Source organism: Monodelphis domestica, chromosome 3 (genome assembly GCF_027887165.1).
Source record: "Monodelphis domestica isolate mMonDom1 chromosome 3, mMonDom1.pri, whole genome shotgun sequence".
In the NCBI taxonomy this organism is placed as follows: domain Eukaryota; kingdom Metazoa; phylum Chordata; class Mammalia; order Didelphimorphia; family Didelphidae; genus Monodelphis; species Monodelphis domestica.
In genome coordinates this window covers 90461283-90487905 of record NC_077229.1, presented here as the reverse complement: position 1 = coordinate 90487905, position 26623 = coordinate 90461283, and the positions used below count along the sequence as shown (strand labels likewise).

General features: G+C 38.1%; 1 protein-coding gene across 6 annotated transcripts in view; it reads right to left on the bottom strand.

The window, feature by feature from the left end:
• The window catches only part of KDM4B (lysine demethylase 4B), a 308063-nt gene that overhangs the window by 208935 nt on the left and 72505 nt on the right, over positions 1–26623 (bottom strand). For 5 of the 6 annotated variants that reach the window (XM_001375298.5, XM_007488942.3, XM_007488941.3 and 2 more), the window contains exons 3-5: positions 23986–24161; positions 21131–21245; positions 11906–12099 (exon numbers count right to left, since the gene is read on the bottom strand). In XM_001375298.5, the coding sequence (XP_001375335.3) occupies positions 11906–12099; positions 21131–21245; positions 23986–24161 (485 nt within the window). Of the gene's footprint in view, positions 1–10571; positions 10595–11905; positions 12100–21130; positions 21246–23985; positions 24162–26623 lie in introns of those variants that run through there. The other variant, XM_056822465.1, reaches the window with a different exon arrangement.

The window sequence follows — 26623 nt, the reverse complement described above, 5'->3', positions numbered from 1 at the left end:
CTGCTGGTGGAGTTGTGAACTGATCCAACCATTCTGGAGGGCAATTTGGAACTATGCCCAAAGGACACTAAAAGACTGTCTGCCCTTTGATCTAGCCATAGCACTGCTGGGTTTGTACCCCAAAGAGATAATAAGGAAAAAGACATGTACAAAAATATTCATAGCTGCGCTCTTTGTGGTGGCCAAAAATTGGAAAATATGGGGATGTCCTTCAATTGGGGAATGGCTGAACAAATTGTGGTATATGTTGGTGAGGGAATACTATTGTGCTCAAAGGAATAATAAAGTGGAGGAATTCCATGGAGACTGGAACAACCTCCAGGAAGTGATGCAGAATGAGAGGAGCAGAAGCAGGAGAACATTGTACACTGTAGTACAACCAAATGGAATGAACTTCTCCATTAGTGGCAATGCAGTGACCCTGAACAACTTGGAGGAATCTACGAGAACAACCACTATCCACATTCAGAGGAAACACATGATCAAGGACACAAGCAATACCCAATGAAACTATGTCGGCTACAGTAAGGGTGGGTGGAGGGAGGGAAATAAAGTGAGTATTGTAACCAAAAATAAAATAAAACAAAATAAAATAAAAAAAATTTAAGTGTTATTATTAGTATGCTTTTAATTACATTCTTCCAAGCTATACTAAGTGCTGTCTACATGGAGGGTTTTTAAAATGTAAAAAGGGAAATGCAAGATGTACTAGGAATAAGAAACAAAAGCAGAGACACATAAAAAGAGCAGGATATAAGGACACATTATAGTCAGGTTTCTATGGAATGCTGACTATAAACACAATGGAGACAGTAGTTCTAAAACAAATATGAAAAGGTAGATAGGGTGACTTCAGATTTTAAAGGCCCCTGGCAATCAGGCCATAAACATTTATTAAACTCCTACTGTGTGCCAGATACAATACAAAGTGCTGGAACCTTGACAAAATTAAGATAGTTGTTTGTTTTTGTCATTGTCTCCAATGCTTAGAGCTATATATCTCACATATTATAGGCACCTAATAAATGCTGAATAAATATGATCACCTGAATGCCAGATAAAGAAGTCTGGATTAGAAAATGGGGTACCATATAAAGATTCTGAGCAGGGGCGGCAGAATAATATATATATAATAATAAATCTGCCTGACATATTAACAATGGACTGAAAAGGGGAAAGAGAGGGAGGGAAGGGAAAGATATCAAACTATTAAAATAGTCCAGGTAGGGAGTAATCAATCAGCAAGCATTTATTAAGCATCTACTAAGTACTAAGATATTGTTATTGACAATATACTATTGTATTATGAAGACCAAAAAAAAATTTAATCCTTTTCTGCCCTAAAGGAGCTTATACTCTATTAGGGGAGAGAACATGTACACTGAAGTACATATGAAATATAAATGCAAAACAATTTCAGGGGCAGAGGAGAGTCTAGCAGATAAGGCATTACCTGCAGGGGTCAGGGGTAAGAAAATCTTCTCATAGGAGATAGCATTTGATATGACAGTGAAGGGAAATTAGGAATTCCAAAAGCAGAGCTAATGATGAAGAAAATAGGAGTGGAAAACCCATTATACAAAGCCAAAAGAATCAGAGACAGAATGACATGTGAGGAACTGCAAGAAGGTTAGTCTGACTAAAGCAGTCAGTAAAAGGAAGTAATGTGAAATAATCTTAGAAAGGTGGGTTGAAATTAAGGTTATGAAGTGTTTGATTGTCCACATCTGGAGCTGTAACTAGGTTAGTGGCAATGAGAAGAGAAAGACCCAAATATCTGCAGGATAGACTCAATAGTCTGAGTATCTAAGTAGCACTAAGAATTAAGACTGTGATTGCTAATAAAACAGTATAAATTCTTTATCCTGAAATTCTATTCCCTGCTGAGTACATGTGGGGAAAAAGGCTCTTACCAGTGGATATTTGCAGAGAGAAAGGAAAAGCTTCAAAGGTTCTAGTAACTCAAGATGCAATCAGAAGCAGAAGGCTGAACTTTTCATAAAGCTCCAAAATGAAGATGAAGACAATCAAAAGGGGTGAAATAAAATTAGTCAGAAAGTTACCAAGGACTTGGAAAAGATTCACTGTCGATTCAAACTAACAATTAAAATTAAGTACTTGGGCTACCTGTGGATTTCTCATATAGGTGTCAGCCCTCAGGCAGAAAGTGACCATGGACTAGAGTGGTTCTTTATTGCACACTGGTAATTGTTGTCAATGCTTCTCTGCTAAGAAAAGTAATGGGAATCTTCTCAAAGAGAAAAATACCACAGAAGGTCCTAGAATTTTAGTTCTTAATTACATGACATATGACAAAATATCTCCAATAACTTGAAGAGATGTCACCAAAAGAGCTTTAAACAATTAACCAAACAAAACTAAAGTTCATTTGAAAAACAAATATGATTTACTCAACATAGTACTTTTAAGAGAAAACCTAGCCAAATTGATTTATCCACTGATTTTAATGAAATGTTTTTTCTGTCCACTTTTAATCTTTGCTACAAGGCAAGCCTAGACAGAAAATAGAGAAGGGGAGGGTGACAGAATACATTCTGTAATGAAGGTGAACAAGATTAATAAAAGGCAGATAGTCTCAAAACGCAAAACAGAAATGATTAAAGCAAAAGCAGGGGTTCTACAACTCAAAAAAAAAAATGGTCTACAAGTTCACTACTTGTTTCACTGATTCCAAGCTTAATATTCCTCACTCTCTTCAAGTCTCAGGTGCACCAAAGTGAAATATGAACTCATTTTAAAAAGGTACTCCCAAGGGGGCAGCTGGGTGGCTCAGTGGGTTGAGAGCCAGGCCTAGAAACGGGAGGTCCTAGGTTCAAATCTGGCCTCAGACACTTCCCAGCTGTGTGACCCTGGGCAAGTCACTTGACCCCCATTGCCTAGCCCTTACCACTCTTCTTCCTTGAAGTCAATATTGACTCCAAGATGGAAGGTAAGGGTTTCAAAAAAATAAAAAATAAAAAAATAAAAAGGCATTCCCCCTGGGGCTAACTTGTCATTTGAGTAAAATTTACCAAAAGTTAAATTTTCTTTAAATTTTTCCATATATATGATGCTTTACCCCTTTTCTCATTTCATATCTCTGAAACTTCAGCCCTGGCTGCCCCTGGAAAAATGCTGAACATGTTTGATTGGCATATACCTAATTTCTCTCATCATACAGAAGGAATGAATAAATGAATGGAAAGCATTTACTAATTATTAGTAATTGTTACTATGTGCCAAGCATAGTGCTAAGTATTGTGGATACAAAACAAACAAAACCAAGAAACAATTTCTCCTCCTCTCTAGGAACTCAACTCTAACTGTGGGAAACATAACAGCAGAAGAGTTCTCATGCAGAATAGACAAAAAGGACAGATGCAGTTAAAAACAGATGGTAAGGCAGTTACCAAACAACAGGATCAGCCCTTGGGAGGGGGCGGGGGGGTGTTAATATGAAGTTGGAGTGAAGAAGGAAGTCTGAGTTCCTTCTGGTGGGATGGGGATGGGATTTCTTTGTCCCAGAGGAAAGGGAGAAGGGGGCACTGGCAGGAAGGTTGTAGGTTGGGTCTGAGGCATAGAAAGGGAAAAGTTGAATCGCACTAAGCAATAATTCTCTCTAGAGCAAATTACCCAAGTACCTCCAGATGGGTTACTGGACAACCCTATAGTGAAAAGAGGATAAAATTAAATCTCTCCCAAACAAAAAGTTTATAGCCATTCTTGTGCTGTTCTAAATAAACTACAACTTTCTTAAAATTATGGTTGGTTGAGCATTACAGAAATTTCAATGTCCTGTTCTCTCCAGGTCCAAAATAAGTTCACTGCATAAAATATAAGAACAAAAACAAATCACTGCCACATAAGTGTCTTCAAACTCTCAAGTTTCTCCTGGCTCACTACCTTGAGTTTAGGGATTCGAAATCTCCAAAACTACTAAATAAGACTAGTACTGAAGCCCTAATAATCAAAAGGTCACATTCCTTTCCTATTTTTTATTCCTTATTTTCAACTGTTTTCACTTCAAACTAGCATGTTTTTGTTTTTTTAAAAAACCCTTATGTCTGTGAATTGATACTAAGTATTGGTTCCAAAGCAGAAGAGCAGTAAGGGCTAGACAACTGGGGTTAAGTGGCTTGCCCAAAGTCACATAGCTAGGAAGTATCAGAGGCCATAAGCCAGGACCTCACTTTTTCTAGGCCTGGCTCTCTATCCACTAAGGCACCTAGATGCCCCAATATTAACATATTAAAAATAATTAACTCCCTTCAGGGTTGAAGGGGCCTCAGAGGTCATCTACTCTTAATAACATCAGAAATTCTCCCCTGCAATGCAATCCTGGCAAGTGGCTATCTGACCTAAACTTAGAAACTTGCAGAGAGTCCATTTCACTTTTGGCCAACTCTAATTGTTAGGAAGTTTTTTCTTAATATCCAGCTTAAATATATTTCTCTATAGCTTCTACCCATTGTTCCTATTTCTGTCACCTTGGGCCAAATAGAACAAATTAATTATATGCTTCCATATGAAGGCCCTTCAAATATGTGAAAATAGTTATCAAGCTCATTCTAACTGAAAAGTGTGGCTAGACATCATTTCTGCTAGGGGAATTAGTGGACTATAAGCACAATAATGTGATATGACAGCCAAAAAAAGAGATAGTGTGCAGGACATATTGGAACTCTGCCATCATCAGACCATCTTATGCTCAGTTCTACATGCCTAATTTTGGAGAGGACACTGAGAAGCTAAAGAAATATTAAGAGGTCATGGTCATCATGATGGAGGGACTAGACTAGGCCATATGTGGACTGGTTAAAGGAAATGAGAGTAATCTAAGGAGAGACATGATAACGATCTTCAAACATTTGAAGGGCTGCCACACAAAAGAGCAATTGGACTTACTCCACGCTTAATATCCAAGGGAAGAAAATGGAAATAATCAATAATCAAACATTTATTAATTATACATGTATAGGCACTGTACTAAGTACTAGGGAGACACACTATGCTAGGTACTGTTTCTAACCTAATCCAGTGACCTGTTTGTGTAACTCAACATTTCTGCTCTCTTAAATATTACTGGAACAGTGAAAAGGTGTTTAATAGTCCCCGCCTTATATAGCCCATGCCTCTAACACAAGAAGATTATGTCATAATTGGGTTGAGGATATGTACAAATATAGGTATTTACTTAACACTAAGGAAAGCAGAAGTATGGCTTTTAATTATAAGATAACCTTGGAAAAGAAGGTACTAAAGACAGGGGCTACCAAAGGAGGTCTTAGCATGGTGCCTGAGCTAAACTTCAAGGAAACCAGAGATCATGAGATTTGTAGATGATGAGGGAAGATACTCAAGACATATGCACAAAAGCAAAGAGATGGGAGATGAAATAGAGTTTGTGTTGGAATAGCAAGATGGTCAGAACGGCTTGATCACAGAATTCATAAAGGGGAATATAAAGCATAAGAAGACAAGAAAGGTAGGACAGGGGTTTCTTTTTTCTAGCTTTCTCAACTGGGCAAATGGGAGGCAAAAAAGAGAATATAGATCTGAAAATATTTTTTAATTATATTGTTTTCTCATTTTAGTTCATAATGAATATAGGCAAAGGTGACATAAAAATTCACAGCATAAAGCATGGGACACAGAATGTTATTTTCAAATTTTTTAAAACAGTTGCCTGTCAATAAATGGAAACACAACTGTCAATAAAAATAAAACTGACTCGGTCTTCATGGAAGAAAGCATTTGATCTCAACAAGAGACACTGTCACAACCTAAAGATCTGTAAGAAATATTCCAATTACTTCTCTACAAAGGCTTCAGGTTAGAGGTAAAGATGATGGAGGCAAACCCTGTGCAAAGTGTGATTACTGGGAAAATAATCAAACAGTCCTGTCAACACTTCTTATTATGAAGGCATGAAAAGCTCTGTAGTGGGTCCATGGCACCACCTAGTGGTGTCAAGGCCTCAACTATACCAGGAATCAAGCGGGCAGGTCCCAAGACAGTACCATTCATTTGGTATTTGTCTTCTTTCCTTAAAAAATGCTTCTCCAAAAAAACTTCATATAGTCAACTGAGAAACAGAATGTTGGGATGCATGCTGAAGCTGGAAGAGACCATCTAAGGAAATGGCAGAACTTTAGTGCCCTGAAAATAAATGCAATAATACAATTTAAGTTTGAGCAGGGCATCTGACAGTCTCACTGAGTAACCCTGTGGACAAGATAGAACTGTGGATTGGAAGAGAGAAATGTAGACTTGTAACTGACTAACCAGATCAAAAGAGGAGTTATTAATTGGTCAGTGTGAAAGGCAGTTGCTAATGGAGTACTTCCGAATTGTCTTTGGTTCTGCATTATTTAATATTTTTATTAGTAACTTAGACAAAAAGCACAGATGACACATAAAATTTATAAATGCCACAAACCTGGCAGAGATCACTAATTTTGGATGACAGATTCAGTATCTTCAAAGATCTTAAACAGGCTATATAACATGGTTGAGTCAGAGATGAAAGATAATAGATGTAAATGTAAAGCATTTTAAAAAACAAACAATTGGACAATGAGTCAATCATGTGATATAATAGCAGCCAAAAGAGATAAGAACTTAAGCTGTTCTGAGAGGCATCCAGTCAAGCAACAGGGATCGTCTAACTGAAATCTACCTCAGGTGAGATCACGTTTGAAGTACTTTATTCAGTTCTGAGTGCATTATTTTTAGAAACAAAGCTACAGAGCATCCAAAAGGAGGGCAACCAGTATTGTGAAGGACTCAAGATCATGCCATAGGAGGTTCTATGTAAAGAACTGAGGATAGTTAACCTAGAAAAGAAGACTTGGGGTGGAGGGGACATGGTAGAAATTCTCACTTATTTATAACATCTCTAAAGATGAAAGGGGATAAAATGTGTGTCCCCAGCAGAAGGAATAAGGGTAAGGCGTCCAAACTTCAACATGATATAAGGAAAAATTAGCCACTAGAGCTGACCATAACTGAAATGGGCTGCCTTGAGAATTCAATGCTATAGAGCAGATTCTTGTAAAGGTAAGAGCTTGCTGAAAGTCTGAGTTTCAACTCTGCTCCTTACAAGCTATGTGAATATATACATGCCACTCTACCCTCAGATCTTCATTGTTCCCTCTCACATAAAATAAGGATAATACTATTTGTGCTCACCACCCTCATTGAGAGTGTGGTGGGGGAGATATTTTGTAAACTTAGAACTAAACAAACAGAAGTCGTATACTGCCACCATCATTATTTAGTCTAAATCTCTTTCGATTTATAGTAGGAAACTAAGGCCCCAAGTCACCCATCAGGTTAATATTTGGGCCAACACCAGAATCCAGCTTTATTTCTATTCCCATGCTACCACTGTCTTTGTGATTCTTTTCCATGAGGATCTACAACATCAATGCTATCAATGAGTTTCATGACCCTTTCCTCCCTTATAACTCTGAAGTGTTGTGTAAATATTATTCTGCTCATTTTATAGCAGGAAAAATAGGAAGGCATAAAACTTCTTCAATGTTGTGAAACCAGATAAAGAACAAGGATAAAAAAATTGTATATCTACCAGCTGACATGGTGGCATTCCAAAGGACTGATGCTACATTTTGAGACCAATGAACATATCCAATCACTCTAAACTGGCCACCAAACTTAGCTATCCAGGACTATACTATTATACAATTATGAAAGCAGGTCAACTGAGTGAGAGAAAGAAAGCAGTACATACTGTCGATAACCTTAATGAGAACATTAACCTCTCTACTCTCCCTCTCAACCCTAGGCTTCTGGGATGGTAATATTCTTAAAATGACACCTATAAGTTTGTTGAAGAGGCAAGTCTCATAAGACAGATCAAGAGAGTCAAAGAAGACCATTCCCTCCTTATGCTTTATGTATCTTGTGCATTAACCCATCTACCAAAAACTTAAGGTCAATAAACTACTCAGATGATTAGTGTTTCACAAAATCTGATATCATCTGAAACCTTCTCTGTTGTGTCAGACCTTTCTGAGTTAGAAGCTTTGGGTGCCTGACAACTAGCAACCTCTATAGCATGTACTTATTAGAGCAGCCAGAAGAACTCTGAGAGGGAGAAAATGAATGCCTGTAAAGCTCACCAAACTTTTGTGGAAACATGGATAAAAGGAAGATTAAAACAAAAGAAGAGGAGTCAGATGTTCAATACGGTAGTGGGGTAAAAGGAAGGAGGGCAGCAAGAGCAGTCAGGAGAGAGAAAAAGATACATTCAGGGATTGGCCTGAAAAACACTATGTTTTCTGGCTACTGAATGAATCTGCACTTCTGTGAGGTTTGTGGGAACGGATGGGGAGTAGAAAGATGGCAATGGGTCCCCCAGGTACGTCTCCAAATATGTGTGTGTCCTTATTTCAGGACAGTTTTGTCATATGTGAGAGGATATATAATGCTATGACAGGTCACATATGCATCTCCCCTTGTGAAGCCTAATAGCAGAAAGGACATTTCCCAATCATCTGTTTGCCCTACCACCATGCTCCCCTGAAATTGCTTCCACTGTACCCCACTAGTTCCTATTCTGAGATTAGAATGCTCCCCATTTCTGAGCCCCACCCCCAGCCAAATGACCGTGCTTCCATTTCCAGTGCTTATTCAGGGAAACATAAACAAATCAATACTCTCACTGATTATGGAAATAACACCAGGCAAAAAGCTGAGGATTCCTCTCAGCATCTCCCCTGTGACTTCCTAGTCCCAAGACACTTCTTTCTGGCTTCCACTGCCATGTCTGCACTGGAAATAAGGTCCTTTAAAAGGCAAGGTCTTCTTCCTTTTTATGTGTATCCCCAGTGCTTGGGCATATAGTAAGCACTTAATATATGAATTTTTTGTCATTCATTTGTGCCCAGATAAGTGGCTGAAAGCACTCTCCCTCTACCACTCCCCCATCCTGTCTCTATTAGGGATTTGGTGAATGGAACTGCCACAGATGCCCTTCAACAGTTTTGATGTATGACCTGCAAGGTCTTCCACAATCTGAAACTGTGGCCAAGATAGGTATTCTACCACAGTTTATCATTATTGCCATTGCAATATTTACTGTGCCACCCAAAAGAAACTTAATGGGACTGAGTAGAGCAATGAGTTTCAAGTCAAGAAGACTTCAGAAACTTCCTTGCTGTATGACCCAGGGCAAGTCATTTAACCTAGGCTGGTCTCTGTTTCCTTAATTGTAAAAGGGGGGCAGGAAGGGGAAAGAATAATGGCAACTCTCTCCCAGAGTTGTTGTGACAATCAAATGAGATAATATCTATAGAGTATACCACAGTGCCTGGTACATAGTGGTTAATAAACACTTATCCCCTCCCCTGCTTTCTAGCCTTCCACATATACTCTTCTCCATACAAATCTGAGCTCTCCTGCCTCTCTATACTTTAACTCATTTTGTTCCCTATGGCCAGAATACTTCTTCTTCTCAACTTTTAAGTTTTCTCCCTGTAAAAGTTCATCCTGCTCTGGTAATCCATTCCTCTTATCAGTTTCTACCAGAACAACTTTTAAACCTCTGGATCAGGAGAGGGCCTGGGTCAACCATGTCCTCCTCCTTCACTTCTCTATGCTCCCCTTTTGATTGTTCCTCCACATCATCCCCTCACAAACCTTGAATCTGCAGCCATCTTTTCAGCATCCTTTTATGTCTTATTTATTGAAAATTTAAGTTCCCATCTTTGTTTGAATTTAGCCCTTAACACAGTACTCAGCGCACTGTAAGTGCTTTACACATGCAGAATGGCTGCCTGCCAGTATTCAAATGCCACTTGGGCCAATAATAACTTTACCCACCATCATACTTAGTTTAAGCCTCTCTTATGAACTTAACATGTTTGTGCCTTACCCCTGAGGGTAACACTCCTGTCTGAGATGAACTTTGTCTCTCCCTCTAGAGCCAAGCACAATACAATGTATACAGCAGTCACTTAATGTGAACTGAATGAATTAATACAAGATGACAACATTTTTCAGAACTTTCCTGCTAGAAAGTCTATATTTGCAAAAAGATAATTAATATAGCACCTACTTAGCAACTGGTTACCAAGTCAACATTTATACAGGGGCATTTAAGATATTACCTTCATGTGACAAGATTGCTAAAATACAGTAAATAAAACATTTTCTCTCCCTCTTTTCCCCATCTCCCCTAATAAATGTTATAAAACACCCACCCTTCCTCCCTCTCCCTCCCTCCTTTTTTGCTTTCCCTCCTAAAGAGAAAAAAATCTTGGAGAGGAATAGAGAAACTATTTCTGATATACCTGCCTAAGATTCTTTTTTCTTTACAAAACATCTGATTGGAAGGGGTAGTAATAATAAAAATGGTTTAGTGCCACAGCAATGTACAAAATGACAAAATGCTTTAAACACATTATCTAAATTAATTCTCACAACTGCCTTTGTAAGCAGGTAATACAAATATCTCCCTTAATAGACTGAGGAATCTTAAAATGGGAAAAGCAAAGAGACTTACTCAAGGTCACCAAGGAGGCAGAACTGGGACTTGAAGCCACAATCTTTCCATTACCCACAAGTGTCTCTGATAAAGTGAAATAGGGAATAATAACCTAATATAATAGGTCATTCATATGCTTGTAGACTTTTAAGAAGTCTATAATCTAGACATCTTGTTGGCTATATTCATCTCCTAAGCATCATTCCTACATAATGACAGAACTCAATAGCTTTAGATAATACCCATGGAGAATGCAAAGTCACATAAGCTCAATGGGCTTCATATTTTGCATCTGTAAAATGAAAGAATTGAAGAAAATATTTCTGAGACCCTTTCTATTTCCAAATCATATATTCCCATGAGCCACACTGCAAATATTTATTAAAGAAGCATGCAACTTTTTACTTCTTTTTTCCTCCAAGTTGTAATAATAAAAAACTCCACAGGCTACCTAGAGAAAAGCAACAAAGTCAAAAGCCACAGTGAGAAACATAAAGAAATATATCTGCACATTTTAACTACAAGTGGAGCTGAATAGAGAATACATTCCTCCAAATAGAAATGCTGAGAAATCGTGTACTAGGTTTCCCAAAACTCATAGGAAATGTCCCCACCCAGACCAAAGGAGGAAAAAATAACTTTCAAAACATAAAGCTATCCCTGAGGCCATAATTTAGAGCCTATCAACCTAGAACTATGGATAAAATGAGCTTACCACAAACAAGATTTTTTTAAAAAGATACTATGACAAAAAGTTGTCAGAAAAAAAAAGTTAAGGAAGTGAGGTAAAGTAAATACATATCCCCAGTGGCTACTGAGGATAGCAGTATCTTACAACACAGTATAATAGAATAATTTAATTTCATACTCAAACATGGTCGATATATTTTATTTAATATGATGGGAAAATATGTAATCCATTTTATGGTATTTCTACTGACTTCTGATATCTACTGACAAAGTAGAAATAAGAAAAGCTTTGATAAGAGGTAACTTTCCTTTAGTTCTCTACTAAAGAGCATCCGATTTCTTAATATTGCTGAATAAAGAAGGCATTACTATTTACATTCTCTTGTCTCTCTCCTTCTCACTTTTGCCCCCTACCCCTCCTCCCATGGAGCTCTTCTGTCAGACGAAGCCTTACCTGATCCAAATCCCTGCAAGGGAAAACCCTGGAGATGCACATCAAGGAGGGGAGCAGGGCAAGCAGCCATTTCCCATCTCCTCTTTTATCCATTCAAAAGATTATACTCAGAGCATTCCTCCCCAACCCTGGCTAATGATCATTCAATTAGACACAAACACATAACTCAACTTCATCTCCTCATTTACCAATTGCAGGACTCCTGAAGTTGAGTAACAGCAATAGATAGATTCTGGATTCAATTCACTCACCAAGATTTGGGCTCCCCAAAGTGCAGGTAGTTGATACTATAGAGATCCATATCTTCGGTGTGCCAAGCAAAGGTGGTTTTCCACATTCCGAAGTACAAGTAGGGAGTGTTCACTCCTTCTATGATAATCCCACATTCATGTTCCACCATGTCCAAAAGGGTGTTCAAATTCCCAATATTCCACTCCTCTACATCCTAAAGAAAGGGTAGATGACCAAAATCATTCCTTTAACTTTTGCTTGTGCTCAGTTAAGAAATTCTGCTGATTCTACCTTTGCAACATCTATCATTCATTCTCTCAGATAGAAGGTGGCCAGCACATGTGCTAGGTCTAAAATGCTGGCACACTAAATTGTCAAAGAGAATAGGTAACTGAAGGAAGGGTCACTCTAACCCAGGAACCTATCAGTGATAAGCCCACATATGTCTCATCCAAGCAATCATCATAAGCAGTTATATTCAATTAATATGTTTCATCATTTGTAGATCCCTTCCTACAATTTTAATGCCAATTAGATGGCTCTCCTCATGATACAGAGATTTTACCAGAGAGGGTCACATTCAACAAACATTCTTAAAGCATCTACTATGTACATGGCAATGTGCTAGGTCCTAGAGATAAAAAGAAAAAATGAACAGCAAAATATGCCAATACAAAACTTGCATTCTAATGGGGAGGGCATACAACATTTAGAATCCATAATTCTGCCACTTTCCTCCATAGGAAATCTTGTGACTTAGAGATAAATCTTGGAAATTGCCTGAGAAACAGAGTTTAGTGCCTTGCTCAGCTTCATGAAACTATTGTCAGAGACAAGATTAAAAACCCAGTTCTTGCTGACTCCAAGCAAGGCTGCATTCCTGAATCTACAGACCTTCACTAGACTACACCACCGAGGTACAATAAATTCCTACAGCCCCTTCCCCAGACTGAGTGCTTCTGCCCATAGAAGCCATGCTTTCATTCCTTCTCAGGGCTGCTTCTTAATTTCTCCAGATTCTGGACTGTTCCCAGGGTCTCCCTCAAACCCTTTTTTCCTCTTCCCAAGATATATCATCTTTTCCCATTAAAATTTAAGTTACCTAAGAGCAAGGATAGCCTTTCTTTCTTTCTGCCTTTATCTGCATTCCTTGGCTTAGCACAACCCAGAGCTGGTGTGTGGTAAATGGTTCATAAATCCTTGGTAACTTGTCTCAACATCAAACCCAGCCCTCTATCATCACCCAACATATAACACTTATATAAATCAGCATATACAAGAGAATTGGAGGAAGGGGGAACCAGGAAAGAAGTCCTGCAAGAAATGGAATTGAGGGTCAGACACCCCTTAAAGGGAGCCAAGGATTCCAGAAGTCAGAGGTGAAGAAAGAATGCATTCCGAGCATGGGAAACACATGGGAAGCCTGTGGGAAAGCACCAGGTTGGGAATTACAGAGGGGTGTTCTAAGCTCAAAGATAGTAAAATGCCTTAATTGGATGAAAATACATTGTATGCATGTCAGAAAGGGGGCAGAGTGAAGCAAGCCTTGGAAATAAACTGTAGTCAAGCTACAAAAGGCTTTGAGAAGCATGTATTTTTTCCTAGAAAGAATAGGGAATAAGGGCAGCTAGGTGACAGTGGATAAAGCACCAGGCCTGGAGTTGGGAGGACCTGGGCTCAAATGCCACTTTCTAGCTATAGGACCCAGGTAAAGTCACTTAATCCCGATTGCCTAGCTCTTATTGCTCTTCTGTCTTAGAGATATTAAAACAGATGGTATGGGTTTGTTGAAACACAATTAGGAAGTTACTGCAATATTCTAGTAAAAAATTAATGAGGGCCTGAACTAGGGTGATTGACAGTCATGAGTGGATAGATGAGTGAGATAGATGGAGGAGATAAGTCATAGAAATGGAAATGATAAGACTTGGGAACAAGGAGATCCATTGATGACTCCAGATTACAAACAAAGTTTACTGGAAAGATGATACCTTCAGCAGAGGTAAGTATGGAGAGAGAAACGGGTTCTCTTTTGGACATGCTGCAATTGACTGACAATAGGACATCTAGATGGAAAGGTCAATAATTCAACAAGTATTTAGGCACTGTGAAAGATCTTACATTCTACAGTCTAAATAGGGAGACAAATACATGTATAGACATTGCATAATTCTAATAAACAAAAATATAAACAACAAAGTAGTTGAAGGTTATACAAGGTAGTTGAAAAGGAAAAGCATTAGGAGTAGGGGGAGATCAGGAGAGGCTTTTTAAAGCAGGTAGAGTTTAAACTTTGTCTTGAAGGAAGAGAGTGATTCTGTAAATCAAAGAGGAGGAGGGTTTACATTCCAGTCATGGGGTAAGTTAGTGGACAGTCAAAATAACAATATGTGGAAAAAAGCAAGACTGCCAATTTAGGAAGAACATAAAGTGTACAAAGGGGAGTTCTGAATAATCACAAATGACAGTGTTTCTTAAAGGAGTGAATTATACCAATTCCTTACAAAATCAAAGTTACATCACAAAAAAGAGATCTGGCTAAGGCTAATTGAGAGAATACCTTTGTTCCAAAGCTCTCAGGACTCAAGTCTTATTTGACACTACCATGCCATTCTTGCAGAGCAGACAGCAGCCAAGATCTCCATATTACAAAGAGAATACCGTATGGAAAAGTAAAATTACTCAATATTCCACTCTCCTAAGTTTCACTTGAAAGGGCTTTCCTCAAGAAGAGCAAACCACCTCTGTCACAGAAACATGCACCTCTAGACCAAAAGAATCATCCACTCAGATGAAATCCTGAGGTTATCTTTCATTCTCCCCTTTTTCCTACTCCTTACCTCAGCAGTTAAAAACATCATGACCTTCAGATTCTCTCTACCAAGTCTCTTGTCTCCCTCTCCTCTACATTATTCTCTTGGAGAATTCCAGTATTTAGTGCTATAGAGCTAGAAGGGTCCTCAGAGGTCATAGAATCTTTATCACCATCCTAGTAAAGACACCGATGACTGCGCAGCTAGAGAAAGTAATAATCTTATAAGTCTTCTAGCTTCAATCACCACCCTTCATAAGTTCCCTTCTATGGCTCTGCCAACACCATCTACTGCATAAATTTTGTCAAGTCAGCTCAAGAAAATTTAATGGATCCCTATTGCCTACAAAGTCAAGTTCAAGATCCTCTGTAAGTTTTTTTTTTAATAGACCATCTTGTCTTTTTTATGTATCTATTTATTGAGTCAATTCAGAACATTATTCCTTGATTACAAGAATCATATTATTTCCCTCCCTCCCCTCACATCACCCTTCCCGTAGCCAATGTGCAATTTTACTGGGTATTACATATGTCCTTGATCAAAACCTATTTCCATGTTGTTGGTGTTTGTACTAGGATGTTCACTTAAGAGACTACATCCCCAAACATATCCCCTCAACCCATGTAAACAAGCAGTTATTTTTCTTCTGTGTTTCTACTCCCACAATTTTTCCTCTGAATGTGGATAGTGTTCTTTCTCATAGATCCCTCCAAGTTGTTCAGGATCACTGCATTGCCACTAATGGAGAAGTCCATTACATTATACCACAGTCTATCAGTCTCTGTGTACAATGTTCTCCTGGTTCTGCTCCTCTCATTCTGCATCACTTCCTGGAGGTTGTTCCAGTTCACATGGAATTCCTCCATTCTATTATTCCTTTGAGCACAATAGTATTCCATTACTAACATATACCACAGTTTGTTCAGCCATTCCCCAAATGAAGGGCATTCCCTCATTTTCCAATTTTTTGCCACCACAAAGAGCGCAGCTATGAATACTCTTGTACAAGTCTTTTTCCTTATTATCTCTTTGGGGTACAAACCCAGCAGTGCTATGGCTGAATCAAAAGGCAGACAGTCTTTTAGCACTCTTTGGGCATAGTTCTAAATTGCCCTCCAGAATGGTTGGATCAATTCACAACTCCATCAGCAGTGCATTAATGTCCCAACTTTGCCACATCCCCTCCAGGATTCATTACTTTCCATTGCTGTCATGTTAGCCAATCTGTTAGGTATGAGGTGATACCTCAGAGTTGTTTTGATTTGCATCTCTCTGATTATAAGGGATTTAGAATACTTTTTCATGTGCTTATTAATAGTTTTGATTTCTTTAACTGAAAATTGCCTATTCATGTCCCTTGCCCATTTATCAATTGGAGAATGGCTTGATTTTTTGTACAATTGATTTAGCTCTTTGTAAATCTGAGTAATTAGACCTTTGTCAGAGGTTTTTGTTATGAAGACTGTTTCCCAATTTGTTGCTTCCCTTCTAATTTTGGTTGCATTGGCTTTGTTTGTACAAAAACTTTTTCTCTGTTAAGTTTTTAAAACATTCCAAAAGCCACTCCATACTTCCTCCAATCTCATCTCCTATTATTATACTTCCTGGGCACCATTACTCCAAAAAGGGTGCATCTGTCCCCCAAGCATCCTCTGAATTTTTGCTCATGCTGTCCAAATGCATAGAACAACATCCTATCTTTTTTCCCCTTAAATCCTTACCTTCTATTTTAGTATCAATTCTAAGAAAGAAGAGTGGCAAGGATTAAGCAACTGGGTATAAGTGAGTTGCCCAGGGTCATATAGCAGGGAAGTGTCTGAGGCCAGGTCCTCCTGACTCTAGGTCCCACACACTATCCACTGTGCTATCCTAACTGCCTATCTATATTTTAAAGTTTACCACTTTCTTTGTGTCAAGGAGGCTTTTAGAAGGCTAGCAAAGCCTAAAATACATGAAATAAAATACACATGATATGCTGAAATACAGTTATCAAAATACTTTGAAAAACAAAGTCACCAGTGGTAATAAGTTATGATAACCTGTGTGAAAGCTCACCTTGAATGCCCCACATCCCTCTAGGTAATCAAGATTTCCACTTTGATCTCACCTGGCAATCTATTCTGTAATAAACTTAAGATATACTATGGATCAGAATTTTGTATACTTTCTTAGACTTTTTATAAACACATTTAAATACATAGAATCCATTCCTTTTTCACAACTCTATATAAACAGCAACTCAAGTCTTAGCATTTCATTCTGCTCATTTATTTGTTGTATGTGAGAATGCTCTGATTGCTGAAGAATGTAATCTGATTCTAAGTTTCTAAATAGAAGAATAGCTTCAGAGTAGTTACAGAAAGCCAACACAAATAAAAAGGCCTAGTTTTAGTACTGGGATATGTACGACTCCTCAAATAAAGATAGCATACAGAAGCCACAGGGGGAGAGGACCTCATACTCACTGTGTAGCTCATAGCCCAGCACACTCTCTTCCCCCAAAGCCTCAATGAACCACAAACACATTCATTTTAGCCTTCTAAAAAGCTTATTATGAGCTTCAATACAGGGACTTTGTCTTATCTTAAAATGGCATGTTCTCTGCACATAGCAGATACTGCTTAACTTAAAAATTAGTTGAACTGAAAAGTAAATTGAAATAGCAGAAAAGTATAGTAATTCCTTTAAAAAATAAATAAATTGACATTTTTTATCTCAAATGCTGATAATTAGGTGTCAAAAAGTTAATTTTCCTCTGCGTTACTGTCAGATACATGTGTACCTAGCTGGCCTAAACCCTTTCAGGAAGAGCCTGAGAAAAGGTAAGGTCTTCTACCAAAAATCAATGTAAAAAAAATGGTTGAGCAAATAAGCATATAATATGTGAACTATTACTTTTATTATTGAGAAGTAATAAGATTGTGTTCCTAGCAAGCTTTAGCTTTGGACTTCTGAGAAAACAATCACAACCTTTTATCACTTAAGAAATCAGATATTTTCAATGTCTTACTTTTCTAAAAGAATTGAGAACCAGAGAGGAAGTGATTTACCCAAACCAGTGGAAAAGAGCAAATGAATAATAGAGCTGAACTAAGAAAACTAAAGTCTAGAACCAGTCCTGTAGAACATGGGTAACTAACTGCAGTCTTAGCTCTATCCTTCCTCTTCTACCCTCAGGTTTCTCATCTATAAAACAGTGATTAATTTGATTTGTATTCTCCATCTCATAGGATCAAATGAGATTTCATAAGATACTTTGTAAACCATGACTATAAAAATTAAATCTATTATTATTATAGCTATATTCTCTACAGTGCAGCTAAGTAACACACATATAAGTAGATAGTGCTGGGCCTGAAGTCAGGGAGACTTATCTTCCCAAATTAAAATATGGCCTCAGACACTTACTATGTGACCCTGGGTGAATCATTTAACCCTGTTGGCCAAGGTTCCTCATCTGTAAAAGGAGGAAAGGGCAAGTCACTCCAGTGCAACAAAACCCCAAGTGGCGTCACAAAGAGTCAGACACTACTGAAATGACTGAACAACAACATATATCCTCTACATCACTGACTCAATGTAAAAATGTTTTTTAATTGTGGGCTTAAATACTTTGCTAATGAGGTAAACTAACTGCCTGAAAAACAAAGCAAAATGAGTATGAAAAACCAGAGAAAGGGACAAGGACAAATGCTCAAGGGGATGTGAAAAAATTGGAACAATAATGCACAGTTGGCAGAGCTGGGAACCGGTCCAACCATTCTGGAAAACAATTTGAACTATGCTAAAAGGACTATAAAACTGGGAATAACCTTTGACCTTGCAATACCACTTCTGGATTTGTATCCAAAAGAGATCAAAGAAAATAAAAAAGAACCTATATGTGAAAAAACATGTACAGCAGTTCTTTTTGTGGTAGTAAAGAAATGGAAATTGAGGGAATGCCCATCAATTGGAGAATGGCTAAACAAGTTGTATAATTGTAATCAAATACTATTGTGCTATAAGAAATAACTATAGGAGTTCAGAAAGTCCTGGGAACACATATTAATTGATGCAAAATGAAATAAGCAGAACCAAGAGAATATTACATACAATAACAGCAACAGTAACATGAACAACTGTGAAAGACTTCACTACTCTGATCAAGATATCAATCCAAGTCAATTCCAAAGGACTCACAATGAAAAGTGCTATCTATCTACTTCCAGATAAAGAACTAATGAACTCAAGCAGACTTTTTTACCTTTTTTGGGGGGGGGGTGGGGGGGTGTTCATGGCTAATATGGAAATGTTTTGTATTAATTCACACATGTGATTGATAAATATGTTTTGCCTTCTCAGTGGATGGAGAAGGGGTTGGAGGAAGGGAGAGTATTTGGAACACACACATAAAAAAATGTTTTTAAATAAATGTTTGAAATAAATACTTTTTTTTAAAGAAAGAAAAAAGGAGCCTGATCCAAAGGTCTCATAGACCCCTACTGACTTAGCTCCTTCAAACTTTCTACTATGTGTGCTTTATAAGTCAGCTATGTTCTGAATATGTGTGCAAACCAGTAAGGACATGGAAAACCATTTCCTCTCTATTCTTACAGAAATCATGATCTTATAAGACCTCTTGACCACATGTCTATAATACTGGACTAACCAGCTCCGCTTCCTCTTTCTTGCAATCCATCACTGTCAATGACAGAATAAATCTAGTTACATCACTACTCTGTTTAAAAATCTCCAGTGGCTCCCTAGTGCCTTCAGAATAAAGGTAAATATTCCCACCCAGTATTCAAAGCCCACCATAATCAGCAACACTCAAATATTCTAGCCTTATTTCATAGCACTTGCCCATACTGTTCAATAATTAAGTCACAATGAAAAACTTTGTCCTCTTTCCCCCTCTGTTTAATCAGAATGTTCTCTATGCCTGAAATGCTCTCTTTCACTTTCTACCTACTAAATCCCTACCTTTAATGCCCAACTAAAATATCAACTCCTTAAAGAAGACTTTCCTCATTTCCTAAATTAATCTTTTAGGTCTCGTTGTGTAATGTACTTAGAGTGTAAAATTTTGTATTATTGTTGTGTTGGCATTTTGTACCCTTCTCCTAATTAAACCATAATCTCAATGAAAACAGAAACTGTGTTTTATATAAAGTTATATCTATCTCCTGAAAGCCAGCAGAATATTCTCCACACAGCATGCATTTAATGGATGTTAGCTGCATCTTTTTTCCACTTCCCACTGGTTATATACCTCTGGAACATGCTCTAGAACTTCTTCACAATCCAAGATCACATAAACCCTACAACTCACAACTCATTAGTCCCCACCTTCCCCTGGGAGTCTTCCCTCTAAATGGCGAGGATGGAGAGATGGAGAACTCCAGAACCACCATTTAAAGATAACACCAGGTGCAGCTAGGTGGCTCAGTGTATTGAGAGCCAGGCCTAGAGATGGGAGGTCCTAGGTTCAAATTTGGCCTCACCGACACTTCCTAGCTGTGTGACCTTGGACAAGTCACTTAATCCCCATTGCCTAGCCCTTACCTCTCTTCTTCCTTGAAGTCAATATTGACTCCAAGACAGAAAGTAAGGATTTCCCATAAATAAATAAATGGATGACTGAATAGATAGATAGATAGATAGATAGATAGATAGATAGATAGATAGACAGACAGATGAATGAATGAATAAATGACTGAATGAATGACTGAATGAATGAATGAATGCATGAGTGAATGAATGAATGCATGAATGAATGAATGAATGAATGCAATGCCATTTCCCATCTAGCTGGACTCCCTCAGATTTCTCCAATAGCCTGTCCCTCCCCATCAGCCAGATACTCTCCCCTTCATCTTTTTGTATGTTGTCTCCCACCCACCCCTTAGACTGTAAGCTCCTTGAAGGCAGGGCATGTCTTCTGGACGTGTATCCATAGTGCATAGCACGGTATCTGGAACACATAAATGTATACTGCGACCAAACATAATTCCAGAGGGCCACAAAGAGGCTCCACTTACTGACAAGAGAGGAGACTGAATGAAAGCACGGAATGAGGAATACATTTTCCAACAAGGATGATGTGGAATTTTCTTTGCTTGACTATGCATATTTATTCCAAAGGTTTTAGTTTCCTTTTTTTGTTGTTGTTAAGGGGAAAGAGGGGTTGATGAGATAAAAGAGAGAAAATAAATGCTTGTTACCTGGGGGAGGGATTTTTTTTTTTAAAGGCAAAGGCAATGGAGAGAGAGGACAGAAATCAGTCTTCTATCTCAAGGAGTGAAAAGAGGGAAGGGAGGGACCTACACCAGCTCCTAAGTGGTATAACCTGAACTAATTTATAACTGATCAATTGGGAACCTATCTTAAAACTAAGTCCATCTGTTCAGTGGGCTCAGATATTGGGAATGATTTATATAACACACTTACTGCATCATATAAAGAACCACTGATATCAGCTCCATAGATTGGTGATACAAAAGTCAGGTTCTTCCAGTATTTACGCTCCAGATCTTCAAAGTCTTGATGTCGAGGAGTACAATACCTAATGAAATAGAACCAATGAGAGAGTCATCAAGCCTAAAAGCTGCCCCAGTCTTCAAAACCATCCATCTGTGACATTCATTCCCACATAAGCTATTCAAAGTAACCCTTAAGGAATCTGTAAGCTGAACTTGCAATTTACTACCCCAAAATACTTCAATTCTCCCTAACAAAGCTACTGTCATGTCCTATCAGAGGATTCTCACACTTGCTAGCAGATAGACAAGCAAGACCAGACCACAGCCTATAGTCTCTGGCAGAATCAGCCATTGGATCTTATACCACAGAGGCCTTCATGGTACAGAAGCAAAAAAGGTTATATGCTGATGCTGCTATTTAGAAACAATGTGACCCTGACAAATCACTTGGTCTCTTAAGGACTCTACTTGCTCATCTGTAGGATGAAGGGTTAGATGAGAAGACTTCAAAAAGCCCCTTCCAGTACTAAATCCTATGATCTTATGACATAGGCACAGTTACCAACCAGCACAAGAATCCCTTGTACGGCATCACTGACAGGTGATCATCAAGCTTCTCCCTGAACATTTCCAGTGATAGAAAACTCATTTATTTTTCAAAGCTGTCTGCTCTATCATTCAAAGTAAATAAACTGTGTTGGTAGCTCTAGTTACTAGAAAGTTTCTTGTATAGGGCTGAAATCTGCTTCACTGTGACTCTCATCCATCAGGTTAACCTCTGCCCTTTGTAGCTATACATCTGCTCTCTTTCTACATGATATACCTTCAAATATCTTAATACAGAATTGATTTGGTTCAATCCTGTTACGATGAAGAACCTTGGTCAGAGAAATGAAACACAAGTTTATTAATTCAAAGGTCTCCTCTTTTCCTATGATTCAGTCATCTCTACCAAGTTCTAGAAGTACATCATCATGTAGAAATGTATCTCCTTTTTCAAAGACTATGCCAACAGAGCAAAAGTTCTGCCAGTCTCACAATGAAAACATTTTGAATACCAGGAAATGGGCTTTTCTCCCTGTCACATGAAGATCAGTCTGGATAAATAGTGATTCATCACTAGGAAAACTGACTAGGAAGATAAGGAATTCCCCACAAATCTTTTCTCCCTTTACCCCACCACCACCCAAATCATAAACAACATCTTCTAAGAAGGGCTCACATTGATGAAATCATAAATCTTTTTCAATAGGAGTACTACTGAGCCAAGCTTGCCAAAAGTACTCTCATAGGCAAGGAAGAAAACTATCATCACCCAAAATCTGAAAGTCTTGGAAAAGACCTGAGAGGTGATTTATCATAACTTCCCACTTCATAAAGAGTCAGTTCTACAGAATCCTGACAAATTGCCACTCAGCCTCTATTCAATGTGCTAGAGTGCTGAGTATTAAAGACAAATAATGGCAAAAATTATTAACATAAACTGCCCAATTATTAAGGGTATAACACACTATCTCTTGGGAATTAAATAATCCTGGCATATCATTTCATGATGATAACCATAACATTTATATAATGCCTATTCATATGTCAGGCAGTATACTAAGCACAAGTTCAGAATTCAAGTCTCACAGCTTCAAGCTGGCCGCTGCAACAAAGCAGCTAACCAGCTGGCAGATAATGGAAATCACAGACTATTTTCTAGGTCTCCTAACCAAAATCATTTGGATTTACTGGTAAAGCTCTGACTATGATAAAGTGAAAAAAGGACTGAATTTGGAGTCAAAAGAAAAGACTTGGGTTCAAATCCTGCCTCTGCTATTTACTTGACATATAATCTTAAGTCATTTAAGTTCACTGGGCATCAATTTCCCATCTATTAAGGAGAAAACTGGCCTAGATCTCAAAGGCCCAATCCAACCCTAAATCATATAACTACTCTCTGAGCCAGTTATAATATCCTTCTAGTCAAGCTTTGATGACATTTTTAGTAAGGAGTTGAGTAAGCTGGGCCTAGCAATAGCACCCCCTTTTGCAACCCTCTTCCATGAGTTCAAGGCTTCAGGGAAATGGAAAGTCCTGGGACCTCAAGTTCTCTGAAAGCTCTTCATACACTTGAATCCATTAATAATATCTCACAATTCTTTTCTTTAAATCTTAGAAACTCATTTTCTCTGTCACCTCTTCATTCTTTTAGTCATTTAGTCATTTTCACCACTCTTCTCAAAACCATTCCCAAGTTATCTGCATTCGACTGAAAATGGAAATTTGACAAAGAGTTTTCAAACTAGTCAGTTGTGTAGTAGGTGCTCAGCATGAATTGGGAAAGGACTCTGCCTTCCAACAGTACCTTCCTTATTCTGACCAGGGAATAATGTCAATATGAATGAAAACAAAACTAGCTCCAACATGGACATTCTGTACAACCTGGAAAAAATGCCTTTCTTCTCTCTCTGCCTCAGTTTTTCCAGCTATAAAAGATAGCAAGATCATATATCTTAGAGCCTAAAAGGGACCTCCCCACACCTCATTTTACAGAGGAAACTGAGGTCCAGATTAAATAACTTTCCCAAAATCAAACAGTAAGCATCAGATGTGGGATTTGAACTCTGGCGCTAGTAGTGCTAGCTGTATTATTTCTCATCCCATCCAGCCCCAAAATTTGGGAATTTATGTTCAGAGAGTGGAAACAAAACTAGTTAATCATCCACCCAATCTCATTTGGCTAGAGAACCATAACACATGGTCACTGTTTCCTTACTACCCAATAAAAGGAGAAATGCCAGTATCGTTCATAATACATCTCTGGGCAAGTAAACATACTTCTCGCTGTTGGCCAAGCGCCGATAATCTCCCACTGTCATGGGTTTCTTCTGTATATTATATTGGGTAAATAAACCGGATTGTCCTGTCACCACCTGCTGAATGGGAGCTGGAATCACCATGTCATCAATGTCATCATAAGTTTTCCTAGGTTTCCACTCCTTGGGTGGGATCACCTAAAAGAGGCAAAAAAGATAGTCAAAAAAGATGAGAGGTGTAGAAATGATGTTACCCTAAACAGAAGAGCAAATAATCATCAGTTTTTTCACATCTAAAAATCAATCAATAAACATTTACTAAGTACCTACACTTTGTTCTAGGCACTATACTAAGCACACTAGGGAAACAAAAAGAGGCAAAAGAAAGTCCTTGTTCTCAAAGAGCTCACAGTCTAATGGGGGAGACAATGTGCAAAAAATTATGTGCAAACAAGTTATATACAGAATAAATGGTTAACAGAGGGAAGGAAGGCATTAGAATTATAAAGGATTGGGAAAGGTTTCCTATTTTTAAAAAAGGGGGATTTTAACTGGGATTTGAAGGAAATTAGGAGACAGGGATGACAAAGAAGAGCATCCCAGGTACTGGGGCATGTCTTGTTCATGGAACAGCCAAGTGGCCAGTGTCACTGAATCAAATAGTACATGAGGAGCAACTATGTGTCTCAATGAATAGGTCTGGAGTGAGGAACATCTCAGTTCAAATCTGGCCTTCCAGATACTTCCTAGCTGTATGACTGTTGGACAAGTCACTTAACTACAATGGCCTAGCCTTCACCACTCTTCTGACTTGGAATAAAACAGTATTGATTCTAAGACAGAAGGTAAGGGTTAAAAAAAAATTTTTTTTAAGTATACAACAAAATAAGGCTTAAGAAGATTGGGAAAGCAGAAGATAACTAGATTATAAAAGACTTTGAATGCTAGACAATATTGAAAGTAATACTTTATAAAATAAATCAGTGCATCCCATGTTAAATAATAGCCTATCTTCAGAGATAAAAAGTAACGGAAAAACTGTTCACTAGGGAACTAGAAAAGTTCTAGGCCAGAAATCTAACATATGCCCACAAGAAGAGGAAAAAAAGCCACTTTTCCAACACCATTCTGTATGTCTGTGACTTAGGCTAGAACCTTATCTAGTACTTCATTCATGCCTAGAATGGAAGCAGGTATACAATAAATGCTTAAATACTTGCCAAAGATAATGAGTTTGCTTAAAAGTGCCCTGAATTAAATTTACTAAAAAACAAGCATCTGTTTACACACCTTCTTTGTGCAGGGCCTTTCAGAAAGTTGCTAAGGGGAAAAGCAAAGATGAATAAAATATTATCCTTGACCTTAAGAAGCTTATAATCTAGTAAGTGACAAAGTATTATAGATGAAGGTACTATCAACATCATAATCAACTGCTTTAAATCACAAAGAGCTACCATTTCCCAATTCTGTCATCTAAACTATTGATTAGCACACATTGCCCATTTCAGACTTCAAAACTGTATTAAAATTGCTGAATGTTCAAAGCTGGTCTTCTGAAGGCATCATCTTAGAATCTGAGAATCAGGTCAAGTAGTCCCAACTCTCATTTTACAGTTAAAGAAAACTGAACCTGAGGAAGGTTAAATGACATTTCCACAGTCACACAATTAGTAAATGACAGGCTCGATTTAAATTTCTGATATGGGGGGGGGGGGTTACCCAAGATATCTTAATTGGCAAAAATAATCTCTGTCACCATTGATGGCTAATCAACCATTCTTACTATGGAAAAGTTCCAACCAATGTTCTCTCCTCTTCTGCCTCTAGACTTTATATATATCAAAGTAACCTCACCAGTTCCCATGGGTTTTACTACCATATCAATGGAAACTCTTAAATCTATCTGCCCAGCTTCAGACTCTCACCTCAACTTCAGTCCCACATCACATCAACTGCCCATTTGATATTTCAAACTGATTATCCCATAGACACCTTAAACTTAATATGTTCAAAATTTAGCGTTTTCCTGCTAAACCTTCCCTGCTCCCAGAATTTTCTTGTTTCTGATCAAAGTCCCACCATCCTCCCTGTCTCCTAGGTTCATATCTTGGCTTTATCCTCAACTCCTCCTTCTCCCTTCTCTCATTCCACATATACAATTAGTTAATGATTCTTGCAGTTAATTACCTTCAAAACATCTCAAACATCTGATTCCTCCACTAACACTGCTTACCACCGTAGCTCAAGCACTCAATCATATTTTACTTATTTATTGTTAAAGGCATGCTAACTCATCTCCCTGCCTCAAGTCTCTTACTTCTCTAATCTATCCTGCACTGCTATTCAAATAATTTTCCTTAAATAGATTTGACTACTAATTGCTGTCACTCCCCTACTCAACCAATTCCAGTGGCTTCCTATTGCTTGTAAAATAAAATATAAACTCCTCTCTTTAGTTTTCAAAGCCCTGCAGAACTTGGCCCTGACATGGCTTTCCAGTCTAACTAGACATGATTCCCCTTTCTACAATAGCCAAGCAGGTCTCTTCACACAGGATCTCCGTATCTTCCATCTCAATGTCTTCACATTGACTATTTGCCATGCCTAGAATGCATTCCCTCCTTACCTTTGCTTCATAGTCCCTTTCTTCCGTAAAACAC